The 24405-nt window shown below is 48.5% G+C and overlaps 1 protein-coding gene across 1 annotated transcript in view; it reads left to right on the plus strand.

Annotated features, from left to right (window-relative positions):
• Positions 1-506: 506 nt before the first annotated feature.
• FOXK1 (forkhead box K1) overlaps positions 507-24405 on the plus strand; it is a 66230-nt gene continuing 42331 nt past the window's right edge. Inside the window, exon 1 of the mRNA XM_064295983.1 lies at positions 507-1063. Within this exon, the coding sequence (XP_064152053.1) occupies positions 507-1063 (557 nt within the window). The remainder of the gene's footprint in view (positions 1064-24405) is intronic.

The raw sequence follows: 24405 nt of genomic DNA on the forward strand, positions 1-24405 counted from the left end.
GGTGTATGGCCCCAGGGTCAGCGTGCGACTCAGGCCCTGGCGACTGCCGAGGTCATTATGCCCCTATCTCTTGTGCCCTATGATACAAACTTTGGGGGTCAAAGGAGGAAAGGTGAAGAAGGGGCAGCCAGCAGCGGAGCGCAGAGGCGGCGGGGGGGTGGGGGGTCCGGGTTCAGAGTTGGCGAGCGAGGCGGACCCAGGAGGCTGTCGAGGTCATGTGTCCCTTTCTCCAGCGACCAAAGTTTCAGGTTAGAGGTTTTGGGGGTGACGGGGGGAGGGACCGGCGAGCGAGGCGGGGTCAGCTCTCGGGCGCGGCTCTCCCCGGGCTTAGCTCACCCTGGGCTCAGCTCTCCTCCGCGCCGCCTGCGCTGGCGCTGGGCGGGCAGCTCCGCTCCGGGCGGCGGTGTGATCCGGACCGGGATTCCGCACGTGCCCGGCGCCGCGTCCGCGCGCCCCGCCCCGCCCCCCGCGCGCGCGCCACCGAGGCCGCTCGGAGCTGCGCGAACATGGCCGAAGTCGGCGAGGACAGCGGGGCCCGCGCCCTGCTGGCGCTGCGCTCCGCACCCTGCAGCCCGGTGCTGTGCGCCGCCGCCGCCGCCGCCGCCGCCTTCCCGGCCGCCGCGCCGCCGCCGCCGCCGCCGCCCCCGGCCCCGTCCCCGCCGCCCGGGCCGCCCGCCGCACCGCCCCCGGCTCCGGCCCCGCCGCCCGGGCCGCCCGCCGCGCCGCCCCCGGCCCTGGCCCTGGCCCCGGACCCCGGCCCTGGCGCGGCGCTGGTGGCGGCGGCGGCAGCGTCGGTGCGCCGGAGCCCTGGACCAGCCCTGGCGCGCCTCGAGGGCCGCGAGTTCGAGTTCCTCATGCGGCAGCCCATCGTCACCATCGGCCGCAACTCGTCGCAGGGCTCGGTGGACCTCAGCATGGGCCTGTCGAGCTTCATCTCGCGGCGCCACCTGCAGCTCACCTTTCAGGAGCCGCACTTCTACCTGCGCTGTCTTGGCAAGAACGGCGTTTTCGTGGACGGGGCCTTCCAGCGACGCGGCGCCCCTGCCCTGCAGCTGCCCCCGCAGTGAGTGCCAGGGGTGGGGAGGGCGCTGTCACCCCGCCGGGCCCCGGGGTCGGCCTGTCAGCCCCGACTGGATCCCCGAGGTCTCCTCTGTTCCTTTCCGAGCGGCCCGGACCCCCGGGGGTCGCCCCCGCTCCTCCAGGATTCCCGGGGTTATCCCCGTCCAGCCTTGATTCGGAGGATCATACCCCCCTTTCGGGACCCCCGGGGTTCACTCCCCGCCGGTCCGGATCTCCGGGGCAACCTCCACCCCATCCGGATCCCCGGGGTCACAGCCGCCCGGCCTGGACCCCGGTGGTCTTCCCCGCCTTTCCCCGCCTCGCCTGGCCCGGTCTAGATACCAGGGGCCGCGTCCGGATGCCGGGGGGTCACCTCTGCCCGGCCTGGATCTCTGGGGTCGTCTCCGCCCCGACCCGACCAGCTTGGGTCCCCGTTTTTGAACCTGTGGACCTCCCCGGCCCGGGCCCTGGAGGGGACTCTATCGCCCGGCTTGGACCCCTGGGGTCGCTCCCGCCCCCCCCCCCCCGATTCCCGGGGGTGACCCGTGCTTGGCCTGGTATCGGCCTGGGGTAGGATCTATGGCCCTGCCTGATCTGGATCCCTGGGAGTCTCTCCTGTCGCCCCGCCCTGGTTCTGGGGTCTCGCGCACACACCGGAGAAGGTGTTGCATCAACTGGTGGGAGGGGTGCTCTCGGAGAAGTGCAGGGTCCCTCGAAGGCCCGAGCTCCTCCTCCCTTGGGACCCCCAGTAGTGGGAGCCCCCTGTGAATGGACAGAATTTTAGAGGGAGAGGACAGATAGGAGAGTGACCGTAGGGCAGGGGGACTAGCACAGAAAGTGCCCTCGAGTTTGCATGTACCTTGAAAACGCCCTGAGTAAGAAATGGCACCCTCTCGGCTTTGCTGGGGAAGGAGGTTTGATAGAGCAGAGTACCTGGTACTCAGGAGGCCTCAGAGGGTTCAGTTACCATTTCCCCTTCAGCCGGAAGGGAAAGAGCAGCTGCAGGGCTAGGTCGTGGGAGCAGGGGACAGACCCCAGCTTGGCAGAGCGCCGGTGCCCCGAGGTGCTGAGGTAACCTCCGGTGTATTCCTCCATCCTTCATTCACTCTGCTATTTTTTGGCTTTTGCATATAGTTTTTCTCACCCTCTGCGCTGTCGGAGGCGATCCTTGCCTTCTCAAGATCTGTTGATCAGGAGGGAGCCTGTTTAATTACTCATTTCCTCTCCTCTTTAGGCACTTTCTTTTTTTCTGATCAGTAATTGCTTCTAACTTCTCACTGGTGTTTGTATTTTTTCAGTGTGTTTCACATTCAGGAGTTGTCTTGTGACTGCCTAATTAATCTTTTATAAGCGCCCTGAGTGCAGGGTATTTCTGACGGCGTAATTCCCAGGGCCTGTTTTCTAGGGTCTTGGCATGTTTGGTTGTAAATCTTGAATCATTTTCGAGCTCAGCATTGATAGTGACTCACTCCGACTTGGGGTTTGAGAGGGAAAGTTTACCTCCACTTTCCAGGTGTGAAAGGTGCATTTCTGTAAATCACAATTCCTCCAGAAGCGAAGCAGTTGGGTCCTGTGATTGTTACTGCTCTGTTGTATCTCTTAGATAACCCCCGCCCTCTCCCTTCTGGGCCATTGCAGAGAGTTCTCACCAGTCTCTTCTGGGGAGGAAATGACAGGTAAACGGCCCCTCCTTCCCTCCCTGGCTCTCAGAGGCCTGTTGCTGCCAGTGCATCTCTGTATAACCGAGGTTTCGTAAGGGCTGCCATTAACAGCCCAGGTTACCGGCCTTGCTATCGCCTGTCTCCTGACACGGGCCTGACTTGTTGTTGTGTGCCGTCGAGTCCATTCCACCTTCTAGCGACCCCATAGGACAGAGTAGAACTGCCCCATAGGGTTCCCTAGGCTGTGAATCTTTGCAGGAGCAGATCTCCAGGTCTTTTCTCCCACGGAGCTGCTTGCTGTGTTCGGTTAGCAAACCAAGCAGTTAAGCCATTGAGCCACAAGTTCCCTAGGGCCTAGTTCACTGCATCCTAAGTGAGACTTTTGGGCTAGAGTTTTCTCTAACTCGAGGCAAAAGAAAATCAACCCTCAGGGTCCTGTCTGTCCATCCGGTGAATAGGCCCATACCAGGTTCATCATGCATGAAACGTCCCTGGAGCACTTGGATTCTTGCAGATTGATACTCCGAGGAGCTTGCATTCTCCTGGGCGCATCCTGAGGCATTGAGGTTGTCGCTGGCAGGCTGAATGGGTCACCGTCCACTGATGTGCCTGCAGCGCCTCTCCCAGGGTGCCAGTCTGTGCTTATTTGACTTCAGCTGTGCTGCTGCTTCTGAGCAGTGCTCCTGTAGGCAGTGTCGGAAACTTTACAGGAACAGAACCGAGATGCAGACAGAGAAACAGTGAGTGAATGTCGGGGCCTGCCATCCCAGAGTAAAGCTGTTTGCTTTTGGAAACTGTCAAAGCCGGCCAACTGATGTGTTCAGCAGTTTAAACAGTTTTTATGTTCTTCTTTGTTGTAGAAAAGTTCAGCCTAAGTAGTCGCATCTGTAGAACGGTCTGTTATGCACTGCTTTTTAGAGTTATATTCCTTGGCCTATTACATTGAAGGTGACCAAGGTATTTTCATGAATTCAGGGCAAGGTGCTTGAATGTGTAAGTTTTTGTCACTCCCCCTGCCGTGGGAAGTGACTTTAAAAATATGGCAGTAATATTGTGTCCGTTTGCTCTCAGGCTTTCGTACATGGTTTTGCCATTGATATTGGAATCATGAATTTTTTTACCATAAACTTCAAATTCTTTTATTGTATTAGAATTTCGCGGACTGGAACTTGCTTGGATTTAGTGGGCTGCAGTTGCCCGAGACAGAGCATTTTTTGCACCTTGGTGGTACGAACCTCCTCGCCCAAAGCTGGCTCATGTCCTGATGCCCTTCCCCCGCCCCTCACAGTGGGGGACATCTGATGGAGGACATCTTTGTGGGGTGACATTGGGACGAACCACGTTCCTCTGTAGAGGCTCCACTACATCCTCCTCCCTTTTCTTTCCCACTCAGGAAAGCATGTGGTTAAGAGAGAGGCTGAAACTTAGCCTCACTTGTTACCAGGAGTGAGTCTTTCAGAATCTTCAACGCTTTTAATTATTGGTGGGGAAAAAATGACCTGTGACACCACCGAGAGCTGATCTGATATACCCCCTAGTCGGGACAGTGTGGTAGGAATCATGCTGTCGTTTCCACGCAGAGGGACATGTACGTCTGCTCTGATTTACCATTTGTCTCACCTTGTCTTTGCAGACCTGCGCTTGCCAGCCTCATTGCCTCTGGCCCATAAGCTCCTTGAGAGCTGGGGCTGAGACTTTTTTATTTTTTGTTGTGGTGGAAATACATACAACAAGACGTTCTCCAATTCACCAACTTCTACGTGTACATTTCAGCGACGTTGATTAAATTCTTGAGGTTGTGCAACGATTCTCACTTTCTTTTTCTGAGTTGGTCCTCCCCCTTAACATAAACTCACTGCCCCCTGAGCAAACCCTCCCTCCCACCCCTGGTAACCACGAATAATCTTTGGTTTCTGTATGTTTGCTTATTTCACATATGTGAGGTTATACAGTACTTGTTCTTTTGCAACCGGCTTGTTTCATGCTGTTTTCAGTGTTCATCCATGTTGTGGCCTGCATCAGGACTTCATTTCTCGGCATGGCTGAGTGATATTCCGTTGTGTGTATGCACCACGCTTTGTTTATTCATACATCTGTTGATGGACATTTGGGTTGTTTCCACATTTGGGCAATTGTGAAAAGTGCAAAAGCGGGAGAATTTTTTGTTTAACCCCAGGGCACATGGTGCTGAAACTGGCTGGCAGTAGGTGCTCGGGTGAGTTGTGTTTGTTGATTAAGTTAATGACCAAGTGAATTTGCAGCTTCCCTTGGAGAAAAGCAATGCTGTTGATTGAGCCTGGTTTCCTAAAATGGACAGTCAGCACAGCACAAGGGGACAGTGTTCTTCGGTTACATAGGTGGGTATGGTGTGTAAGAGACTGGAGGTCATTGTGCCACTTAATGAGGAATTTGAATTTAGATGGTAGACATGAACTTAAAAAAAAGGATCCACCTATAGCCCCCTACTTGCTCTTGCTTGCTTGGTGTTTTTTTTTTTTTGTAGCTATCTTTCTTTTTTTTTCCTGATACTTCTATAAAAAAAACATGGGTTTCTTGAATAATCACAATAAAAACAGACTTCTTGTGGTACCTTTAAGTGATAGAATTTATGGGTTTTTTTTTTCTTTCTTTCTTTAGAAGGTCCCTGGGTGTCGCAAATGTTTTGCACTCAACTACTAACCTGAAGATTGGTGGCTCGAACACACTCAGCAGCACCACGGAAGAAAGGCCTAGCAATCTGTTTCCATGAAGAGAACAGCCAAAAAACCCTATATGGCACTTCTCCTCTGTAATACGTGGGGTTGCCATGAGTCTGAATTGACTCAGTGACAGTGGGGTTTGTTTGTTTGTTTGTTTGTTTTCTTTTCTGTGTTTTCCAAACTTTTGGCAATGGGCATTTTTACAAAAACACTTTTGTTTCTGTAAAAATTCACCTAACCCAAGATTTTCCAATTCAGTGTTTTTCACGTGTGCAGGTTAGTGACATTGATCCATCAGTCATGTTGTCTAAACACCTTTCATGACTGAAAATCTCAAGCACGTACAAAAACAGAGCAGTGTGATGAATGTCCCCATCGGCCATCTTCCACCATTATCAGCCAGGGCCAAGCTTGTTTTATCTTCCTCCTCACATACCTTCCTCCCATACCTCCTCACCCCCACCCTGCTGTTGAGGCAAATCCCAGAAGCCATATGCAGATCTCCAGAAGATAAGGATTCTTTTTTTAAAAACTTAACTATAATGTCATTATCACACCTAAAAAATTAACAGCAATTTCTTAGTCTCATCAAATGTCCGGTTGGTGTCTGGATTTCCCTTACTATCTCTTGTTTTTTTTTTTTTTTTTTTTCACGCTGCGTTTATTTGAATCAGGGTCCGAATAAGTTCAAAAACTGATTGGTTGGTGTCTCTCTTGCTCTTTCTTTTTAAGTAATATTGTATTTTCAGTGAAAGTTTACACAACAAATTAGGTTCCCGTTTAATAATTTCTACACAGATTGTTCAGTGACATTGCTCACATTTTTCACAATGTGTCAACATTCTCATTAATTCCATCTGGTTGTTCCATTTCCAGTAATCTAGTTCCCCTGCCTTCTTCTCATTTTTGCTTTAGAGTAATTGTCTACCGTTTAGTCTCGTATAAATGATTTTTCAAAGGAATGTACTCACGGGTGATTTTTTTTTTTTTTTTTAACCAATCTTATTTATCTAAAAGATGACCTCAGGGTCTAGTTTTGGTTCAAGGTTTAAAGAGTATTTCAGGGCCACAGTTTCAGGGAGTCCTGTAGTCTCAACTCGTCCAGTAAATCTGAACTTTTCAAGAATTTGAGTTCTGCTTGGTTGGTGTGTCTCTTCCATCCCCTTTAATTGATAGATTGCATCTCATTCTCTCTTCCCCCTGCTGTTTCTTCATTGATGAAATGGGTTTGCTTGTCCTGTAACGTTTCCCACAGTCTGGTTTTACAGATTGGGTTCCTGTGGCATCCCTTAATATGTCCTTCTCTCCCTTAATTCCTGAAAACTGGTTGTTGGATCTAGAGGTCTGATCGGATTCAGGTTTGATGTTTCTTTCCTAAAACTGCCTCGTAGATGATGGTGTTTGCCCTGTCAGGAGACGTAAAATGCCTGTTTGTCTCCATTTTTGTAACATTAGCCACTTTGGATGGTCATTGCTGACGTCAATTAATTTACTACACCTGTGGTTTTTTGGCGACTGTTTTGGCCACCGATGCTGGAATGGTGTGCTCGCATGCATTGTGAAGGGCACGTGTTAGGAGTCACAGCTTCTGTGTGTGTATCATGACAAAAAGTGAGTAATTACAACCACCAGAGCATTTTACTACATAAATACTTTTTTTAGGCCCTGTAAAGACACACTGCATAGTTTCTCATTGCTATCCATCCAACTAGTTGCTTGAAGGGTATGGAATTAGTTATTAACCGTCATGTAGTTATCTGATTGAAATTATTTGGAAATCAATTACAAAACGCCCTAGAATTAGTAGAGACAGCAAGGACGGTATTTGTTAAATGTCTCACTGCCCAGTGTACTATGGAAGCAGTAACGGCATTCCTTGTCTTCTGGGGTTTCCGTCTCCCTCATCACCATCCCTCTCCCAATCCAGTAGGAACTAAAAAACCAAAACCAAACCAGTTGCCAGTAAGTCGTTTCCAACTGACCCGCGTGTGTCAGAGTAGAACTGTGCTCCCCAGGGTTTTCAGTGGCTGAGTTTTAAGAAGGAGATCTCCAGGGCTTTCTTCCAGGGTGCCACTTGGTAGGTTTCCACGGTCAGCCTTTCAGTTAGTAGTTGATTGCTTAAACATTTGTACCACCCAGGGACCCCAAAATACCAGTTGCCATCAAGTCACTTCCAACTCATGGCAGCCACATGTGAACTACGGGTTCTTAGATGGCCCCATGCCTGGGTCATGGTGGACCGGTCCAGGGCTAGGCACGTGGATTGAGTTGGATTTCCACACTTGAGGGGCAAGAGAGGGTGTCAGACAGCTTCTTTGCAGCGGCCGGAGCTGGAAGATGCAAAAGCTAAAGCTGTGTTGGCTCTGATCGCCCACAGTGAGAGAGCAGAATGGAAGAACCGTGGGTTAGGGAGGAGGCCAGCCTGTTAGTTGTGTGTGCGCGAGTCAGCATGGCAGGAGGTGGGCCCTCGGACACCACCTGGGGAAGAACACAGCAGTTCAGGTGTGACTCGTCAAGACCTGGCTCAGGTGGCCCTGGAGATGGTAGACTTAGCCAAGAGGTCTTCGGAAGGAAGATATTTTCCGATCTGGTGATTAAGTAGAAGGGAGTGGAAGAAAGTAGCTGTTGTCTAAGGAAGGGGTGGGGCTGGGGCAGCTGCTGTGTGGTAGAGGGAAATGAAGTTTGCTCAAGAGATGAAATGTAGCATTTTCTCCAAATAAATGCTTTGTTCTGTTTTTCTTGGCAGTTATTGTGTATCACATATATTGGTTCAAAGTCAGATGGACCTCTTGTTAATATCTTACTTTAAAAAAGTTTATGAGAATGTAGCAAATTGGGAACTGGTTCACTGAACATACATTAATAAAAATATATGCCGTTTTCTAGTATTTAGATTGAGCTTATTACCTGTATAAGAAAATGTACACAGCATTTCAGAAATCAGTCTGGGAGATGGATGGTGTTTATCATGTCATACCTGTTGAACTGATTTCGTAATAAATTTATGAAGGCTCTTGCCATGTTGATTTAGGAATAGGATTGGTAGGTGTTAAAGTATATAATGTAGTGTTTGTGTTCAGTACTTTTGGAAAAGGCACAGTTATGTTTAAAATTTTGCGCTGAAGTGAAACTAAAACATTTGATTTGGAGACGGAGTAATTTACTATTTGCTGTTTCTGCACCTTGTGACTGTCAGGGGATAAACTTGCTAAATTAATGACAACTTCAATTACAGCAATGCCTCGTTTCCATAATTATCCTATATTTAAAGCATTTCATATTAAAATGAGAGGATGGCATAAAATGCTTTTACTTTGATTTCCTGGAAATAGGCCCTTGTATTGTGACTCGTTAGGCGATCCCGTAGTTAATTTTCATTTTTACTGTTGCTTTCCATGAATTTCTAGTTTTCTGGTGAAATTGTTGGTGGTTAATTAAAAAGAAAAGAAAAATGGCATGTGTGAGCATATTCTGTGATTTTATAAAGGGAAGCCAAGAAGGCGTGCTGTGTGCTGTCAGGGGGCTTGCATTTAAGATGACGTAATGATTAAGCACTCAGCTGCTAACCGAAAGGTTAGGGGTTTGAACCCTCCGCCCCCAGCTGCGCGGCTTCGTGGGAGAAAGGCCTGGCAGTCTACTCCCATAAAGATTTCAGCAATGAAAAACATGTGGGGCGGTTCTCCTCTGTCACACGGAGTCGCTATGAGTTGGAATGGACTCGACAGCACCAATACCACCACCACCCCAGAAGGTGAGAGCCGGCTTGTCCCTATCTGGCTTATGGACACCTGGTCCTGTTGCTCTGTCCCCGCAGGCCTCCCTCCGCCCATTTCTAGACTGTTGACCATATGTGCTTTCCTTGGATACTGTGAAGATTAGTTAACGCATGTTTTGTTTTCCCTAGACACAACAGTTCTACCATTAAGTCACATACTGCTTGCAAATGTGAGGTTGTTCTCGCCCAAGAACAACTCCAGTCCATTCAACAAAGGCTGCTCAGTACGGGCAGAGAATGGAGGTGGGTGTTTCATACAGGATTCGGTAACATTTCTAACCATGCCAAGGAAGGCAGGCACTTACCTGCCAGTCATGGGCTCTTACCTGACACCAGAGAGCTCAGCTCTGACCCGTTGGTGCCCTGCTCTAGAATCTCAGTGGCTCCAAACTGCCCTGAGCCAATCCCATGCCCCCGGAGGAGGTTCACATGATCTACAGATCTTTCTTTATCCTCACAACCCTAACTTTCAGAGTGAATCTCTTTGGGGCAGATATGCTGTCTATACCAGCAGTTCTGACAGTATTGTGGTGGTTTTCTTTTTTCCCCAGTAGCAGTCCTGGTTGATTCTGGCTCATGGTGACCTCACTTGTGTTGGAGTAGACCTATGCTCCGTAGGGTTTTCTGTGGCTGGTTTTTCAGAAGTAGATTGCCAGACCTTTCTTCCGAAGCAACTCTGAGTGAATTTGAACCACCAACCTTTCAGCTAGTAGCCAAGCGATTAACCGGGGACTCCTTTTTGATTTTAGGGCCCATTTATACCCTTAAACATTACTGAGGGACCCCAAAGAGCTTTTGCTGATGTATATCTGTTGACGTTTACCAAGGTCAGGATCTCACTGGTTCTTAAATTAAAAGTGGGAAATTAAAAAACAGCAATAATTACATAATAACTGGTTTTATGAAAAATAACTATATTGTCCAAGATAAAAATATTTAGTGAGAAGCACAGTACTGTGTTCATTTTCTGGAAATGACTGTAATGTCTGGTTTAATAGGCGGCTGCTGAAATCTGACATCTGCTTCTGCTTTTAGCCTGTTGCGCGTGGTGTTTTGCTGAAATACATGAAGAAACTTTTCAGATAATCGTGCTCTTCTTTGATACCTCACCAAAACTTGACAAGTGGTAGTTTCTTCAAGGTCAATTGCAAAATGGAACCTGAAACTGTATCAGCAATCTTCTTGTACTCTGTTAACGCTAAAACCCATTGATCTGCCTGGAATTTTGAGTGAATCTTTTCCCTTTGGTGGCATCGTGTGTTGATTATCGGGGAAAATACTGATTCTGAGTTATGCAGATCCCATAATGCTGATATATCTATTAAACACACTATTAAAAAGATCATGTGTGCTAATATCACCACTGAGTCCATTAGAAAAGTCTTCAAGCCTTGAGAAGCTGTTGAGCTTATGGTGGAGGATAGAAGTTTTCCAAATTGTAAGTCTTGCTTGAAAGATGGACTCTTTCAGTTGGCAATAGATGATTTTCAGTTGTTTTCCTTGAAGTGACAGCGCACTTAGTTTATTTTCCAGATAATGTTTGCCAAATATCCAAATCTGAATGATCATAGTTATTAAAAAGTAATTTTTGTTGTTGAAAATATACACAGCAAAACATACTCCAGTTCAACAATTTCTGATGTATGATTCAGTGACATCGATTATTGATTATATTCTTCAATTTGTACAATCATTCTCACCCTACTTTTCCAAATTACTCTTCCACCGTTAACATAAACTCACTGCCCCCTAAGCCTCCAATCTGATCTTTCGAGTTGCTGTTAATTTGATGAATGACCATGGTTTTTCTGTTAGTTGTTGTTTCAAGTAAAGATCGGTTTCATGGAATGAAAAAAACGAGACAAAACCCAACTAGATGAGCTCGCAACTCAGTTGCTCCAGTGCTTCTCCTTGAGACAGCCGTCGTGCTTAGGTGTATAGCAGAAGCTATTATGTCTTCGTCGCATTTGCCACAGGGAATGTTAAAAAGATGCATACTCAAGGGCCAAGATCTAGGAAAATTAATACCTTTTACTGCACCATCGGGGACATTCTTGAGTGAAACTGGCCTCTTTTTTTTTTTTTTAACTTCTAGCCCCGTTTGGTGCTACAGCCCTGATGTGTGCTAAGGCTCTGCAGTTTTCTCACCTGTGCGGGGGTCAACCCATTACAAAAGGCAGATACGTCCTTGTACTATTTTGAAAATAGTTTTGACCTTGTAGACTCCCTGAAGGGGCCTTGGGGACCCTCAGGGGTCTCTGGACCACCCTGTGACAATTGCTATTTCACACCAGCCCATCTCTCTGGATACCTTTTCTTTTCCTCTCCAAGGTCAGGCTCTCTTCCATTAAGAGCCAACTTAATTTCCACCTCTGCCCTAGCCCCTTTTCTGTCCTTGTCCCTGTCTAAGAAGGCCTGACCCACTTGGGGCTCTCTTGTCGGGTTTCATTCTCTGCCTTCCGTGGTTATCTACGGATATTGTTACTTTCCCTGCAGAGCAGAAAACTCTTGCTTTATTCACTTTGGCGCCTTCCGCCATGCCTGATAAATACCTTCCCTTACCAGTTGTGTGGAGTCGACTCCGACTCATGGTGCCGTGTGTGTCAGAGTAGAACTGTGCTACTTAGAGTTTTCATTGGCCGATTTTTTGGAAATAGATTTCCATAAAACATTTGGTGGTGTTGTTAGGTGCCATCGGGTCAATTTTTGATCCATAGCGACCCCATGTGACAGAGTAAAACTGCCCCATAGGGTCTTCTTGGAAGCAGATTTATGGAAGCAGATTGACAGGTCCTTCTCTCGTGGAGCTGCCGGGTGGGTTCAAACCGCCAACCTTTCAGTTAGCAGCTGAGCGCTTAACCTTTGCAGCACCAAAAGCCTGTCGTCGCCAAGTCGGACTCCTAACGATCCTATAGGACTGAGTAGTACTGCCACATAGGGTTTCCAAGGAGCAGCTGGTGGATTGGAACTGCCAACCTTTTGGTTAGCAGCCATAGCCCCTAACTGCTGCGCCACCAGGGCTCCTTGCACCACCAGGGCTCCATGTAAAATACTTAGAAGGTGCATAATAAATACTCGTTGACTGAATACCAGTTAGGTATTTGCAGTTTGAGAAAAAATGGCATATTGCACCAAGTTTGCACTTGCACGGCGGGAATTACTTGTAACCGTAAGCGGTTGGGTTTGCACAATTAGTTTGTAAAGCATTTTGAGGTTCTTAGATGTGAAATGGTGGAAAGGTGTGGTATTCCTCCTTGTTATAGAACTTGAAATTCACGATCGATGCCATTTAATAGTGTCACCTGAGTTTCTGATCTAAATTAGACTGACTTATAATTTGTGTGAAACTAAGAGGAATAAATGATACTTTTTGCTACTTTATTGAGCATTTGTGGACTTCCATGTAGAGTAAAATTTTCCAAAGGAGGAGTATTCTTCCCATAAGTTCCAAAACCAAAACCAAACCAAGCCCAGTGCCCTGGAGTCAATTCCGACTCATAGCGACCCTACAGGACAGAGTAGAGCTGCCCCATAGAGTTTCCAAGGAGCGCTTGGCGGATTCGAACTGCCAGCCCTCTGGTTAGCAGCCGTAGTACTTAACCACTGTAACACCAGGGTTTCTGCCTTAAGTTCAGCTGGTAGTTAATCTTGATCCCTTTGAACCCACCAAATCATGTTTTTTTTAATTGAAATCTTTTATAGGAATAGGCTTTTTGATGTGGTTTGATTTTTAAAAGTTCAGCGACAGCATTTTGTTGTTGTTGAGCATGTACATAGCAAAACGTACAGCAACTGAACAGTTTCTACACGTATCATTGAGTGACAGCGGTTACATTATTTGAGATGCGCAACCGTTTTCACCCTCCAGTTCTGAATTGTTCTCCCTCATTGGCATAAACTCACTGACCCCTACGTTTCCCATCCAGCCTTTTGAGTTGCGCTTGTCATCTCGATCCCATATAGATTGTTCTTGAAAGAGCATAATGCTCAAGGCAGACATTTTTTTACTAGTTAAGCTAAACTATTGTTTGGTTTTAAGAAGACTTTAGGGGATATTTTTGGTTTAAGGTTTAAAGATTTTCTCAGGGCAGCAGTTTCGGAATTCAGCCAACCTTCATGGCTCCAGGAAGTCTGGAGTGGATGAGAATTTAAAATTCTGTTCTGCGTTTTCCTCCTTTTGATTAGAATTCTTCTACAGAATCTTTGATCAAAATGTTCCATAATAGTAGCCAGGCACCATCCAGTTCTTCTGGTCATATGGCAAAGGAGGCAGCTAACCTCACATTTCATATCCTCCTTCTGTTCCTGACTGTCCTTCCTCTGTTGCTCCAGGCTAATGGAGACCAATTGTTGTGCCTTGGATGGCCACCTGCAAGATTTTAAGACCCCGGGCATTATGCACTGAACTAGGAGGTAGAACAGAAGCACTAAACACATTATTAGGCCAATTAACTAGGATGTCCCATGAAACCATGACCCTAAACTTCCAAACCAAGGAACAAAATCCCATGAGGTGTTTGGTTGTACATAAGCAGCCTCAGCAGCTCCTCTTTTTTATTTTTTTGACATTGCTATAAATATATCTATCCCACAACTTTTGCCAATTACAACTTATTGACAGCAATTAAAATAATCCTCCCTGCAACCCTACGCTTAATCAGTGTGGTATTTCCATCACCCTTAACCCCCTATTTTCCCCTCCCTCCCACCCTGATAACCACTAATAAATTTTGTTCTCTATACATTTGCCTTTTCTTGTCTGTTTATGTAAGTGAGGTTATACAATATTTATCCTTTTGTGATTGACTTATTTTATTCAGCATGATGTCTTCCAGCTCCATCCACACTGCAGCATGTATCAAGACTTCATTTCTCCTACTGGCTGAGTAGTATCCCATTGTATGTATGTACCATATTTTATTTATCCACTTACCTGTGGAAGGATATTTAGGTTGTTTCCACCTTTTGGCTGTTGTGAATAGTGTTGCAGTGAACATTGGTGTACAAGTCTCTGTTTGAGTCTCTGCTTTAAAGTCTTTTGGGTATATACCTAGGGGATGGCACAGCATATTTTTATAGAAAGAAGTCATGTAATTTAGTCATTGGTATCCAGCTTATTAGCACCTTGTGCTATAACTTGACTAAATTTGGTAATTTTTATATGAACATTTAGTTCTTGAGTAAATCGATGGAACTGTTCATCTTGTTAGCTACCTCTGTTATTTTCTCAGGGGGCCCCCCTGCCTTTTCCCTCTAGCCCCTCCCCTGGGCACCAAGAGAAAGGCCGAAGGGGTGGACTGAATGTGGAGAAGGACATTTCACATGAGTCCTCAATAATTCAAGGGACAAAATGTGTTTTTCCAAAATGTTTGCTGTTTGGGATTTTTAATGAGACTATTTTCTAAGCATATTTTTTAACAAAATTGTGCCACTTCTTATGAACATAAAAATTCTTCCTGTCCATTCTGGCCACCAGAGACGGTTTTGCCAAGTTTTACTCTTTGTGATTCATGTGGTGAAAATCAGAGGTACTTACTATGTTTCTGAATGTCCATTATAATGTTACATGTGCTCCTCCCACAGACCTGCATTGCTCACTTCACAGGTGTCCTGTTTTCTTGGCAGCATGCAGGATTTAAAAAATAATTTTATAGCTTCAAGTCAGAATTTATGCCCAACTCTTATGAAAGATGGCACGTTTAGATTTTTGGGGGTGGTTGTACTTTTGATAGTTCCTGAGCGGGGCAAACGGCGTGCCTTCAGCTGCTAAGCTAAAGGTTAGTGGTGTGAACTCACCCAGTGACCCCACGGAAGAAAGACCTGGTGATCTGCTTCCGTAAAGATCACAGCCAAGAAACCCCTGTGGAGCAGTTCTGCTCTGTGACACGTGGGGTCCCCATGAGTCGGGATCAACTCAATGGCAATGGGTTCTGATTTGGGTGCTTTTGATGGGGGGGGTGTGTATTAACTGGTTGCAGGACGGGGTCTGCTGGAGGCGGCTCGCCCCGATACTCCTGAGCCAAGCTCAGTCAAGCCCAGGTCAGCCCGTACGCTGGGATGGGATTAGTTGTCTGTAGGAGCCTTCCATGAAGCGCCCTCCTGGCCTGTGGTGTGGATGCGGTCAGCTGATGCAGCGAGGGAGCCTCTTGGTATGTCACCCGGAAGCAGGGCCTGGAACGTAGTCCTTGAAAAACAACTTGTAAACTCAGTAACTCTCTGGAGCTTGTGTTTGAAGAATATGGAAATGAAACCTGATGCTAGGATGGCAAGGCAAACTGGTAGGGGACCAGGAGGTTATCTAAAAAAAGACCATTGCAAAGTAGGAATATGTGTTCCTCTGCCTCCCCTTGGGGACGTAAGTGTCCTGTCTGCTTGCCAGGTATCTTCCTGTAGTTGGGAACAGTGACTCATCACAGCTTGATAAAAACATCTTTCCCTTAAGAATATCCAGCTCCCTTTGGTTGAATTCCATCCTAACCAAGGAACATTTATAGTTTGGCTCCGAGCTGCAGGAAGTCTCTACTGGCTCTCCAGCTTCCTTGGCAGTTATAATTTTCTCTGTAAGTTGTGGTGTGAACTCAGATTTTCCAGGCCTGTTCACCCCTGGATTAGCCAGTCGGATATCCCAGGGAGAGTCTAGAACTTTCTGCAATGACAGAAATGCCCTGGGGCTTCACTGTCCAGTACAGCAGATGCGGTTGAACATGTGAAGGGTGGCTGTGGGACTGTAGAACTGAGGTTTCGTTCTGTTTATTCATTCAGTTCCAACTCATGGTAATCCCTTGTGTTACAAAGTAGAACTGGCCCATAAGGTTTTCTTGGCTGTAATCTTTATGGAAGCAGATTGCCATGCAACCACCAACTTTTAGTAGTGAGCACAGTTTGTGCCACCGAGGGTCCTTTCATTCTCTTTAGTTTTAATTAATTTAAATTTAAAGAGGCACCAGTGCTGCAACTCCTGCGTATTCCTGAGGAGGCTGCGGAGCCCAGAGCCTGGGCTCCTGGGTGTGGCCGCTCGTTTCTGCCTGTGCTTCCAAGTGAAAGGATTGAAAGGATCAGGAAGTCCTAATTGATGGTGCTAATCACTTCCTTTAGTGTTGTGTGGTTTCTCCACTACATAGTTACTGTTTTTCCTGTCATAATCGGTACTAGCATACATTACTAACTTTGTATCTAGTTGCCTTTGCTATTCCCAGGAACAGCTTTTCCTTCATACTCTTTCATGCTCTTCACTTGCAAATGATCCTGACTTTGTCTCATTCTTGCCACTTGTCAGAATGGTGTGGGGGAGGCATCTGACCTGCTCTAACCTCACAAGGGGGAAGGAGAATGAATAACAACAGCACCAGCCCAAGGGTGATTCCTGTGAAGTGAAGGTCAGACCTACCATAGTTACAGAGAGAGCACACACCTCCTGTGTTTGTTTGCCGGCTGCGCCTCCCTTGTGCCCCACGAAGTATTTTTGTAATCACACTATGGTAATTTTTTTTACAGCAGCAGGTGGAAGAGGATTGGCATGGCAGTGTTTTGTGAGGGTGTGGAAGGCACGGCCAGCAAACAGACACGGAAGGCACACGTTATTTGCATAAAAATACTGTACTTCCATCCTCCAACCTTTTTACCAATTCTGACACCAACTGTCCCTCCCGTGGCGCTCTCTACTCCTTTGCTGCATTTGATAATTCGTTGCAACGGCCACACAGAACTCAGACCATACTCACAGTTAAGGGGTTTATTAGGGAAGTCACAGGTTACAGTTCAGGATCAGTAACGACTCCGCATACGGCTGTTCCATCAGGACAGCCTCTTCTCAGCTGTGCCACAGGTAGGCTTCTCTCTGCCCCTGACTTCTCAGCGCCTCAGGCCTCTTGGGCCAGCCTAGCTTCTGCTGTGCTGGGGCAAATGTTACAAAGCTATTTTGGTTCTGCCAGTAAATGCCCAGAGGCACCCCACTCCACCAGTAAGCCTCGGCCCGAAGGTGCTCGGCTCTCGCTCCCTGGGTCAGTGAGCCTAGCTCCACTGCCAAGTGTCCAGAGGCCCCCGACTCTACCAGGAAGCCTCCCACTTGAAGGTGGTCAGCTCTCTTGCTCTATGGGTCCACACACCCACTGTAACGGCCTTGCTCCTGCACCAAGAAGCCCACCGCACTGTTTTCTGCCCGTCTCCTAGTTCTGCTGCCTCTGCTACTGCCATTTTTCTGCTGCAGCTTCTTGTCTCTCTCCGTCTCTCGCTGTCTCTCGCCATCTCCAGTGTTATTGCTCTCTGCCTCCTGCATCTAGGAGGTTCTCAGTGCAGGGATCCTGGGTCCAAAGGATGCTCACTCCACTCCTGGTTCTTCCTTCTTGGTGGTAGTGAGGTCCCCCTTTCTGCCTCTGGGATGGCCCATTTGAAGCTTAGTGGGGTGATAAAACTGACCTCCTCATCAGGGTTCCGTATACCTTATTTGCATGGCTTTCCTACCCCACAGGGCTTCCATGAACTTTATTTGCGTGGTCCCACCCCCATAAGGGTACCACGCACCTTATTTGCATTATTAGCAAGCTGTCTGATCCACTTGGTGTCCCACAAGCACCTTATTTGCATAGTCCCATCCAGTCATTTGGTGGGAGTTACAAGATCATGTCAAGAAAGACCACGTAAAAGCAATCCATCACACTGCACCACTATTTCATATCTCATTTCCTTCTGTTGTCTTGTTGAGTTGGCTAGAACCTCCCAGTCACACTGGATAAATACCATGGTAATGGGCTTTTTTCCTGTTTCTAGCTTTATGAAGTCTGCTGATGAGGCATTTCAGAGCAAATACAGCTTAATCCCCTACAAGCATCTCCTTGAGGAGGCCGCCCTGATGCCTGGAGGAGGCCAGGTTCTAGGGGTCCTGTGCCCAGGGCTCCCCATGGTTCCTGGTGCACTTTATGTTGCTCCTGTGGTTATCAGTAGTTACATTCACCTGCTGTATGCTAAGTTTTGTGGGAGCAGGACCCTGTTTTTCTGTTTACTGCCGTAACCCCAAACTCATCACCAGTTCAGTTCCTACTCATGGTCATCCCATGTGTTACAGAGTGGAACTACTCTGAAGGATTTTCTTAGCTGTAATCTTCACAGAAGCAGATTGCTGAGCCTTTCCTCCACAGTGCCGCTGGGTGGATTCCAACTGCCAACCTTTGGGTTAGCGGCCAGGAGCAAACTGTTTGTGCCACCCAGAGACTCCTCATGATGGGCCTGCGTTATTCTGTAAGCATCTGACACAGGAAGGGAGGTTTTGTTTCATCAGAAGGAATGCACACTCAGTGATTTGAGCCAATCACAGTGAGTAGACTGGCTCTTCCGAAGTCTGGGAGCTGCCTGTCTCCAGCACCTTCCGGCAGAGGCCTGGTCACCTGACAGAGAGGTCGCAGATAGCATCCTTGCTCAGAGCTAGAGAATGCGGACAAGGACGTGGTGGCTCCGATTCCCACTGCCCTTGAACCTCTATGACCGGAAAGAAATAGCAGGTTTTTTCCTTCTGTTTTTCTGAGCTTGCCTATAGAATGGGAGCTCAAAGTACAGGGGAATTTGAAAAGACAAACCCATATCTCACGTTGAATTGGTCTGAATCTCCTTTGTCAGGTGCAAAGACTGGCTGAAACTGAGGGAGGACCCGGGAGGACCGCCACCCCTGGGAGATAAGGGGGCCCAGTGCTCTGGCCTCAGGCCACCTCACCCCCTCATTGTATTTTGAGGACAAGCTAGATACAAGGCGTTCTGTGAAAGAAAAGTTAGAAACTGGAGAAAAAAGCACAGAACTGATCCCAAAATCCACTGCTATTGAGTCAGTTCCGACTCATAGTGACCCTGTAGGTCAGAGCAGAACTGCCCCATAGGGTTTCCGAGGCTGTAAATCTTTACAGAAGCAGACTGCTACATCTTTCTCCCATGGACAGGCTGGTGGGTTCAAACTGCTGACTTTTTGGTTAGCAGCTGAGCGATTTAACCACCGCACCACCAGGGCTCCCCCAGAACTGATTACATCATATGTATTTTAAGACATTTAGAAATACAGAAAAGTACGAAGAATAATTTTTAAAAAAAAAACTGTGAATCGCCAGTCATTCACATTTTGTCCTATTTTTTCAACTCCCATTTTAAATGAGAGAAACAACACGTTACAATAAAGCAGAAGTCTCCTTTGTTTCCCTCCTCCAGCCCCATTTCCAATCCTGGGAATTTAACTCTTGTCCTTTATCACACTTTACAGACACCTGTAGATACCTAAGAATAACATATTGTTTAGTTTTGTGTGGGTTTTTATGTTTACGTAAATGGTGTTGTACAGCTTTCTTCATCACACTGTTAGTATTTCCTCCACTCTTCCAAAGTGATTGCTTCATAACTGATGCCATCACACACAAGCACCGTAACTCTTTCTACCAGCCCTGACCTTTATTTAGACCGGAACCCTTTGCAGTCTCGTTTTGTACCCGCCCCTGCTCTCTTGGCTGTCACCAAAGAGGCTGTCTGCAGGTCCTTGGAGGGCCGGCCACACTGCACCCTAGCTACATGCTGCTGCCTCTTGGTCAGAAACTCCCCTATCTCCTGTCTCACACCAAGTGCCCTCCCGATCTCAGGTGGGGCATCAGGTGCCTTGGCTCCCCATCTCCATCTCCTACTCGTGTCCCTGGAGCTCTTGCTGGACTCAGTGGGCTCCCACATGCCCCCGGTGTGGGGACTGAACAGAATTCGACAAAATCACCCGCGATTCCTTCTGTCCCTCCCCCCCCCCCGCCCCGCGCACACACGCACACGCACACCATCCCTGAGAGCATTGCTCTTAAATTTGTTGGCAGGTGTGCTGGAGAGTGCACTTGAATCCTGTGCGCTTGAATCCTGTGCCAGGCCTGGAAGTCCAGGGGCCAGAAAGACAGATACTTGTTCTCTCTCGTAAGATGGAGGAGACACCGCTCACCCCCAGGGGGCAAGTGCAGTTTGGCTGCAGACACCGTGCCCCGTCCCCAGTGCGGTAAAAGTGACGCAGACCATGATGCAGAGAGTGGGCAGGTGGGAGGGGCTTTGAGGAGGCCTTATGTAAGCTAAGAACTGAATGACAAAGAGGAGCGTCAAGAGTCCAGGAAAGAGCCTTCTGACAGTGGGAGCCTCAAGTTTGTGGCTCTGAGCCAGGAGGGAGCCTGGCTTACCTGACATCCTGGAAGGAAGCAGGCACTGCCAGGGCCAGAAGTTCATGGGGACTCGAGACCAGAAGGGCAGGTGGAATCAGCCTTGATCAAGTGTTGGATTTTCTCTGCATGGAGGGGAGCACTGGGTGCGGATGGACTGTGGGGGTGGACCCTGGGCCAGTGGGAGGCTGTCACTTGCAGGGGCTGGCATGGCAGCAGGGCTGTGGAGGGGAATCACTGAGGGCACTGAAGAGATGACACCAGCAGGGCCAGTAATGGCTCGAGAGCAGCAGAGAGACAGGCCTTAGGATGACCTATAGCACCCGGAGCCCTCAAGTGTGGGGAGGACCCAGCTCTACTGGCAACCAGTGTAGAGGCCATCCTGGGGCCCTGCCTCCTTGTCTCGCTGTGCATGGGGGAAGAAAATCTGCATAGAATTGAAGGCGTCCACCAGAGTAGGCTAGAGTTTGTGCATCCAGAATTCTGCCTGGGATAGAACACCATTAGGAAACATGATTTTATATGTGGCAAAACTCAACGCTTGAGTATTAAAACCCAACCGTCCGGGGACTTGCTCCGTGACGTTCAGAATGCTACTCAGACAACCTAAAGTCACTTCCGGACTCTGGAAGCAGTTTTGGCCTCCTCTTTCAGAATATTGCGACTCTGTGAAAAAATGAAAGTCACTGCCTGCTGAGAACTTTGCAGAGACTCTCCTGACTGTAATAAAATTTGGGAGAGGGAGAAAGTAGCATGTTGTATTCTGTAAAAGTACAAGTGTGAAGGCTGGGTACACCCCATGTCTGTAAATACAGAAAAAACAAACACCTGAAGGAAAAATGTGTGTATACTTGGAAAAAAAAAAAAAAAGGTAGCTATCTATATGTTTGGAAAATTGGTTGCTGCTTGCTTCCTAAAAGAACCTGAGAATAAATTACTAAGTGGTAAGGCCAGGCTTTGCCTCAGCCTTTCCCTCTCAGCGCTTTGGGGAACGGCAGTGCTCGAAGCACGTGGCTCCCAGGACTGCGAGTGCTTTGCGAGTGAGTGTGACCCTGGCGTGGTGGCCAGCAGAGGGGTGCCAGGTGTCAGGACAGATAGACTGACAGCAACAGCTGAAGAAACTGGGCAGCTCACGCAGGGCCCTCACCCACCACCGCCCGCTAGTGCAGAGGGGAGCATCAGGGCCTAGTCCTAGGAGAGTCCTCAGGGAGCTGTGACAGGGCAGGGTGTGCGGGTGGCGCCTACCAGCTCTTCCATCCCAGACGGCCCCCTGCCAGCCTCCACCAGCAGGAGGCGGGGTCAGCCCTCATTTCCAGTCCAGGCTATAGCTGCAGAGAGCACTGTGCCCGGGCTGTCCTGGAGAGGCCGGAAAGGCAGGACTCAGTAACATCAAGTCCTGGTCTGCTGAGAGACAGGCCATGCAGGTTGGTGGACCAGTGCCCACCAGGACAGGGCAGGTGGAAGGACAAAGGGTGTATAAGGACTGGGGGGACTGACCACAGGGGTGGGGGTCAGAAGGGGTTTCCTGGTGACTGGATAAGACGGGGATGGAGAGCCAGCAGGTGTGGTGCAGGCTAGAAGCCTGCAGGTCATTGGTGAGGTGGGTGGGAGCAGTCAGGGCTGAGCACAGGGCAGGGGAGGTCCCGTGCCCGCCTCTGTGTGGCCTGCACAGGTTGTGCCCTGTTCCCAGGACCCTGCCTGGAAGGACGGTGCCAAGACCCTGCTGGCCTTCCTCAGCCGGGTGCCCTGGTACTGGGCTGTGTCCACCTGAGGGGCGGGGCGTTTTCTAATGTGACGAGCCTCTAGGCAGGCACGTCACCGTCGTTCTGGAGTCAGTACTTACCTGGCATTGCCCAAGGGAGAACCGGAGGCCAGGAGGGCGCAGGACTAGCTGCAGGTATAGAGCAGCCTCCTTCTTCTGTTATGGGTGGGGCTTCTGTGTAAGGTTTCCCCTAATAATTTATTTACTGTGATTTCTGGCGTGGGATCAGTCTGGCAAATTTAGTTTTTCTAAAGCAAGATGGGTTTTGTTTTTTAAGTGCCACCAAGATTTGTGATGGGCGTCACTGTGCCCGCGATTCAGCACGTCGCTGCTTGCCCTGGGGAAGGCAGATGGATGCATCAGCAGAGTCCCAGGCCAGGAGGAGCAGCCAGGTTGGGGACAGACCCCCGAGCGGCACCCTCTGCTCCTCTTTCTCACACCCAGAAGCTCTGCCAGTGCCTCCCTCCCCCTTTGCTTAGCTACCTTGCCACCCTCTACCACCAGCCATTCCACTTCGCAGGTAAACTGCTCCTGGAGCCTCCTAACCCCTCTTAGCTAGAGGCTGTCGAGTTGACTCCAACTCACAGCAACCCCATGTGTGTCAGGGTAGAACTGTGCTCTGTACGGTTGTCAGTGGTTGACTTTTCAGCAGCAGACCACCAGGCCTTTCTTCCTAGGCACCTTTCGGTGGTCTCAAACTTCCAGCTTTTCAGTTAGCAGCCCAGCGCGTTAACCCTTTGCACCACCCAGGGACTCCTAATACATCTTACTGTGTCCACTTTGACGTTTCATTTCATCTCCACCTCGCAGGCAGTCTTATCCTGCAAGTAAGTTTTTATGGCACGTACGTAAACTCTTCAATGGCTCCCTTAAGTTTTCAATCTGGCCCACAGGGCCCTACGTGCCTGCCCCCTGCTCACTGTGATCCCTCAGACAGGCCTTTTCCGACCGCCTCCCCCGCCACCCCGCCCCGCCACTACCCTGAACACCCTGTCCCAGCTCCTTTGTGCACCCAGCCCGGTGCCCCCTCCCCAGGACCAAGTCGGGGGCCCTCACTGCCTGGGCCTCTGTATTTCTTCAGAGGCATTATTAGAGTTTATAATTGCATGTTTTTTATGTAATATATTTGTGACTCCTCCACCTCCCCCCACCCCAGGAATCTAGAAGTCCCATGAAGGTAGAGGCCCTGTGTGGGAAATGTGCTGTTACTGTCCACAGTGATTCATGACGGCCCTTTTCCTGTGAAACCTTTGGCTGGAATGTCTAACCAGTGGGAAGCGGGCAGAGCTGAGCTCAGTGCCCTCTGCCGTCCTCGCTTGGCCCTGGACGACGCGCTGATGGGGGTGAGATGGGTGGGGGGAGAACTTGGTTAGTCACAGCTTGGTTATTAGAACAGTAGGATGCCTCCCTGCCGGCCAGATCCAGGTCTTTTCAGAAGGCCCAGCTCCTCTGAAGGTCCCCCAGAAGTGCCCTAGCCCCCTCCTTCCTGTGGCACGTGGGTTAGCCTTCTTTCTGGCCTCTTGTCTAGTTTTTCACCTGTTGGGGAAATGTGCACTGTCTGCGAATACATCTCAGCCTGTATTTTGAGGAAATAAACTTGCGATTACGTGTCTTAGTATATACATACTCTACACTTTATGGGACCACGCTGTGGTTGCACCATTTGGGGGTCTGATGCGTGTGTCTGTGTTTATCCTTTTGATGGTACCGCCATGAAGTCTTGGCCTCTTCAGCCTTAGGAGCCATAACTTAATCACATGCAGTGTAATCTAAGAAGCCATGAAGGTACGTCATTTTTTTAACATGATAACTGAAAAACGGGCTAAAAAAAAAATTAAAGTCAGTAGATTTTTAAAAGAACAGGTTATCATCTAAAGTGACTTTAAAAATTGGATTCCAGATTAGAAATATGATAGAGTTAGCAGAAATTTTAAATTTTCATCTTACACGCTTATTTGGGAGTTTGTCCGTCTGCGTTCTCTAATTTTTTTTAAAGGCTAAAGTTCTTAAGTGCCATTTCTTTTTCCCGATCGGAAAAAGAAGGCCAAAAAAGTGCCGTTTCGCCTTCATGTTATATTTCCCTGCATACTGTATTATTTCACAGTTTTTCTCTGGTACATGTGCAGTACATGCTCGTGGAATATTTGGAAACTATGAAATGTGGGAAGGAGAGAAATCACACGCAATGGTGTAAGAGCACACACGCCAGTGCTGTATGTGTTGTTGTGTCTGTTTCTTTTTAAAACCCTGCAGCTGGCCTGCTGCAATTGTTCACAGCTGTCGGTACCCAGAAGGA

This window comes from Loxodonta africana, chromosome 12 (genome assembly GCF_030014295.1).
Source record: "Loxodonta africana isolate mLoxAfr1 chromosome 12, mLoxAfr1.hap2, whole genome shotgun sequence".
NCBI classification, from domain to species: domain Eukaryota; kingdom Metazoa; phylum Chordata; class Mammalia; order Proboscidea; family Elephantidae; genus Loxodonta; species Loxodonta africana.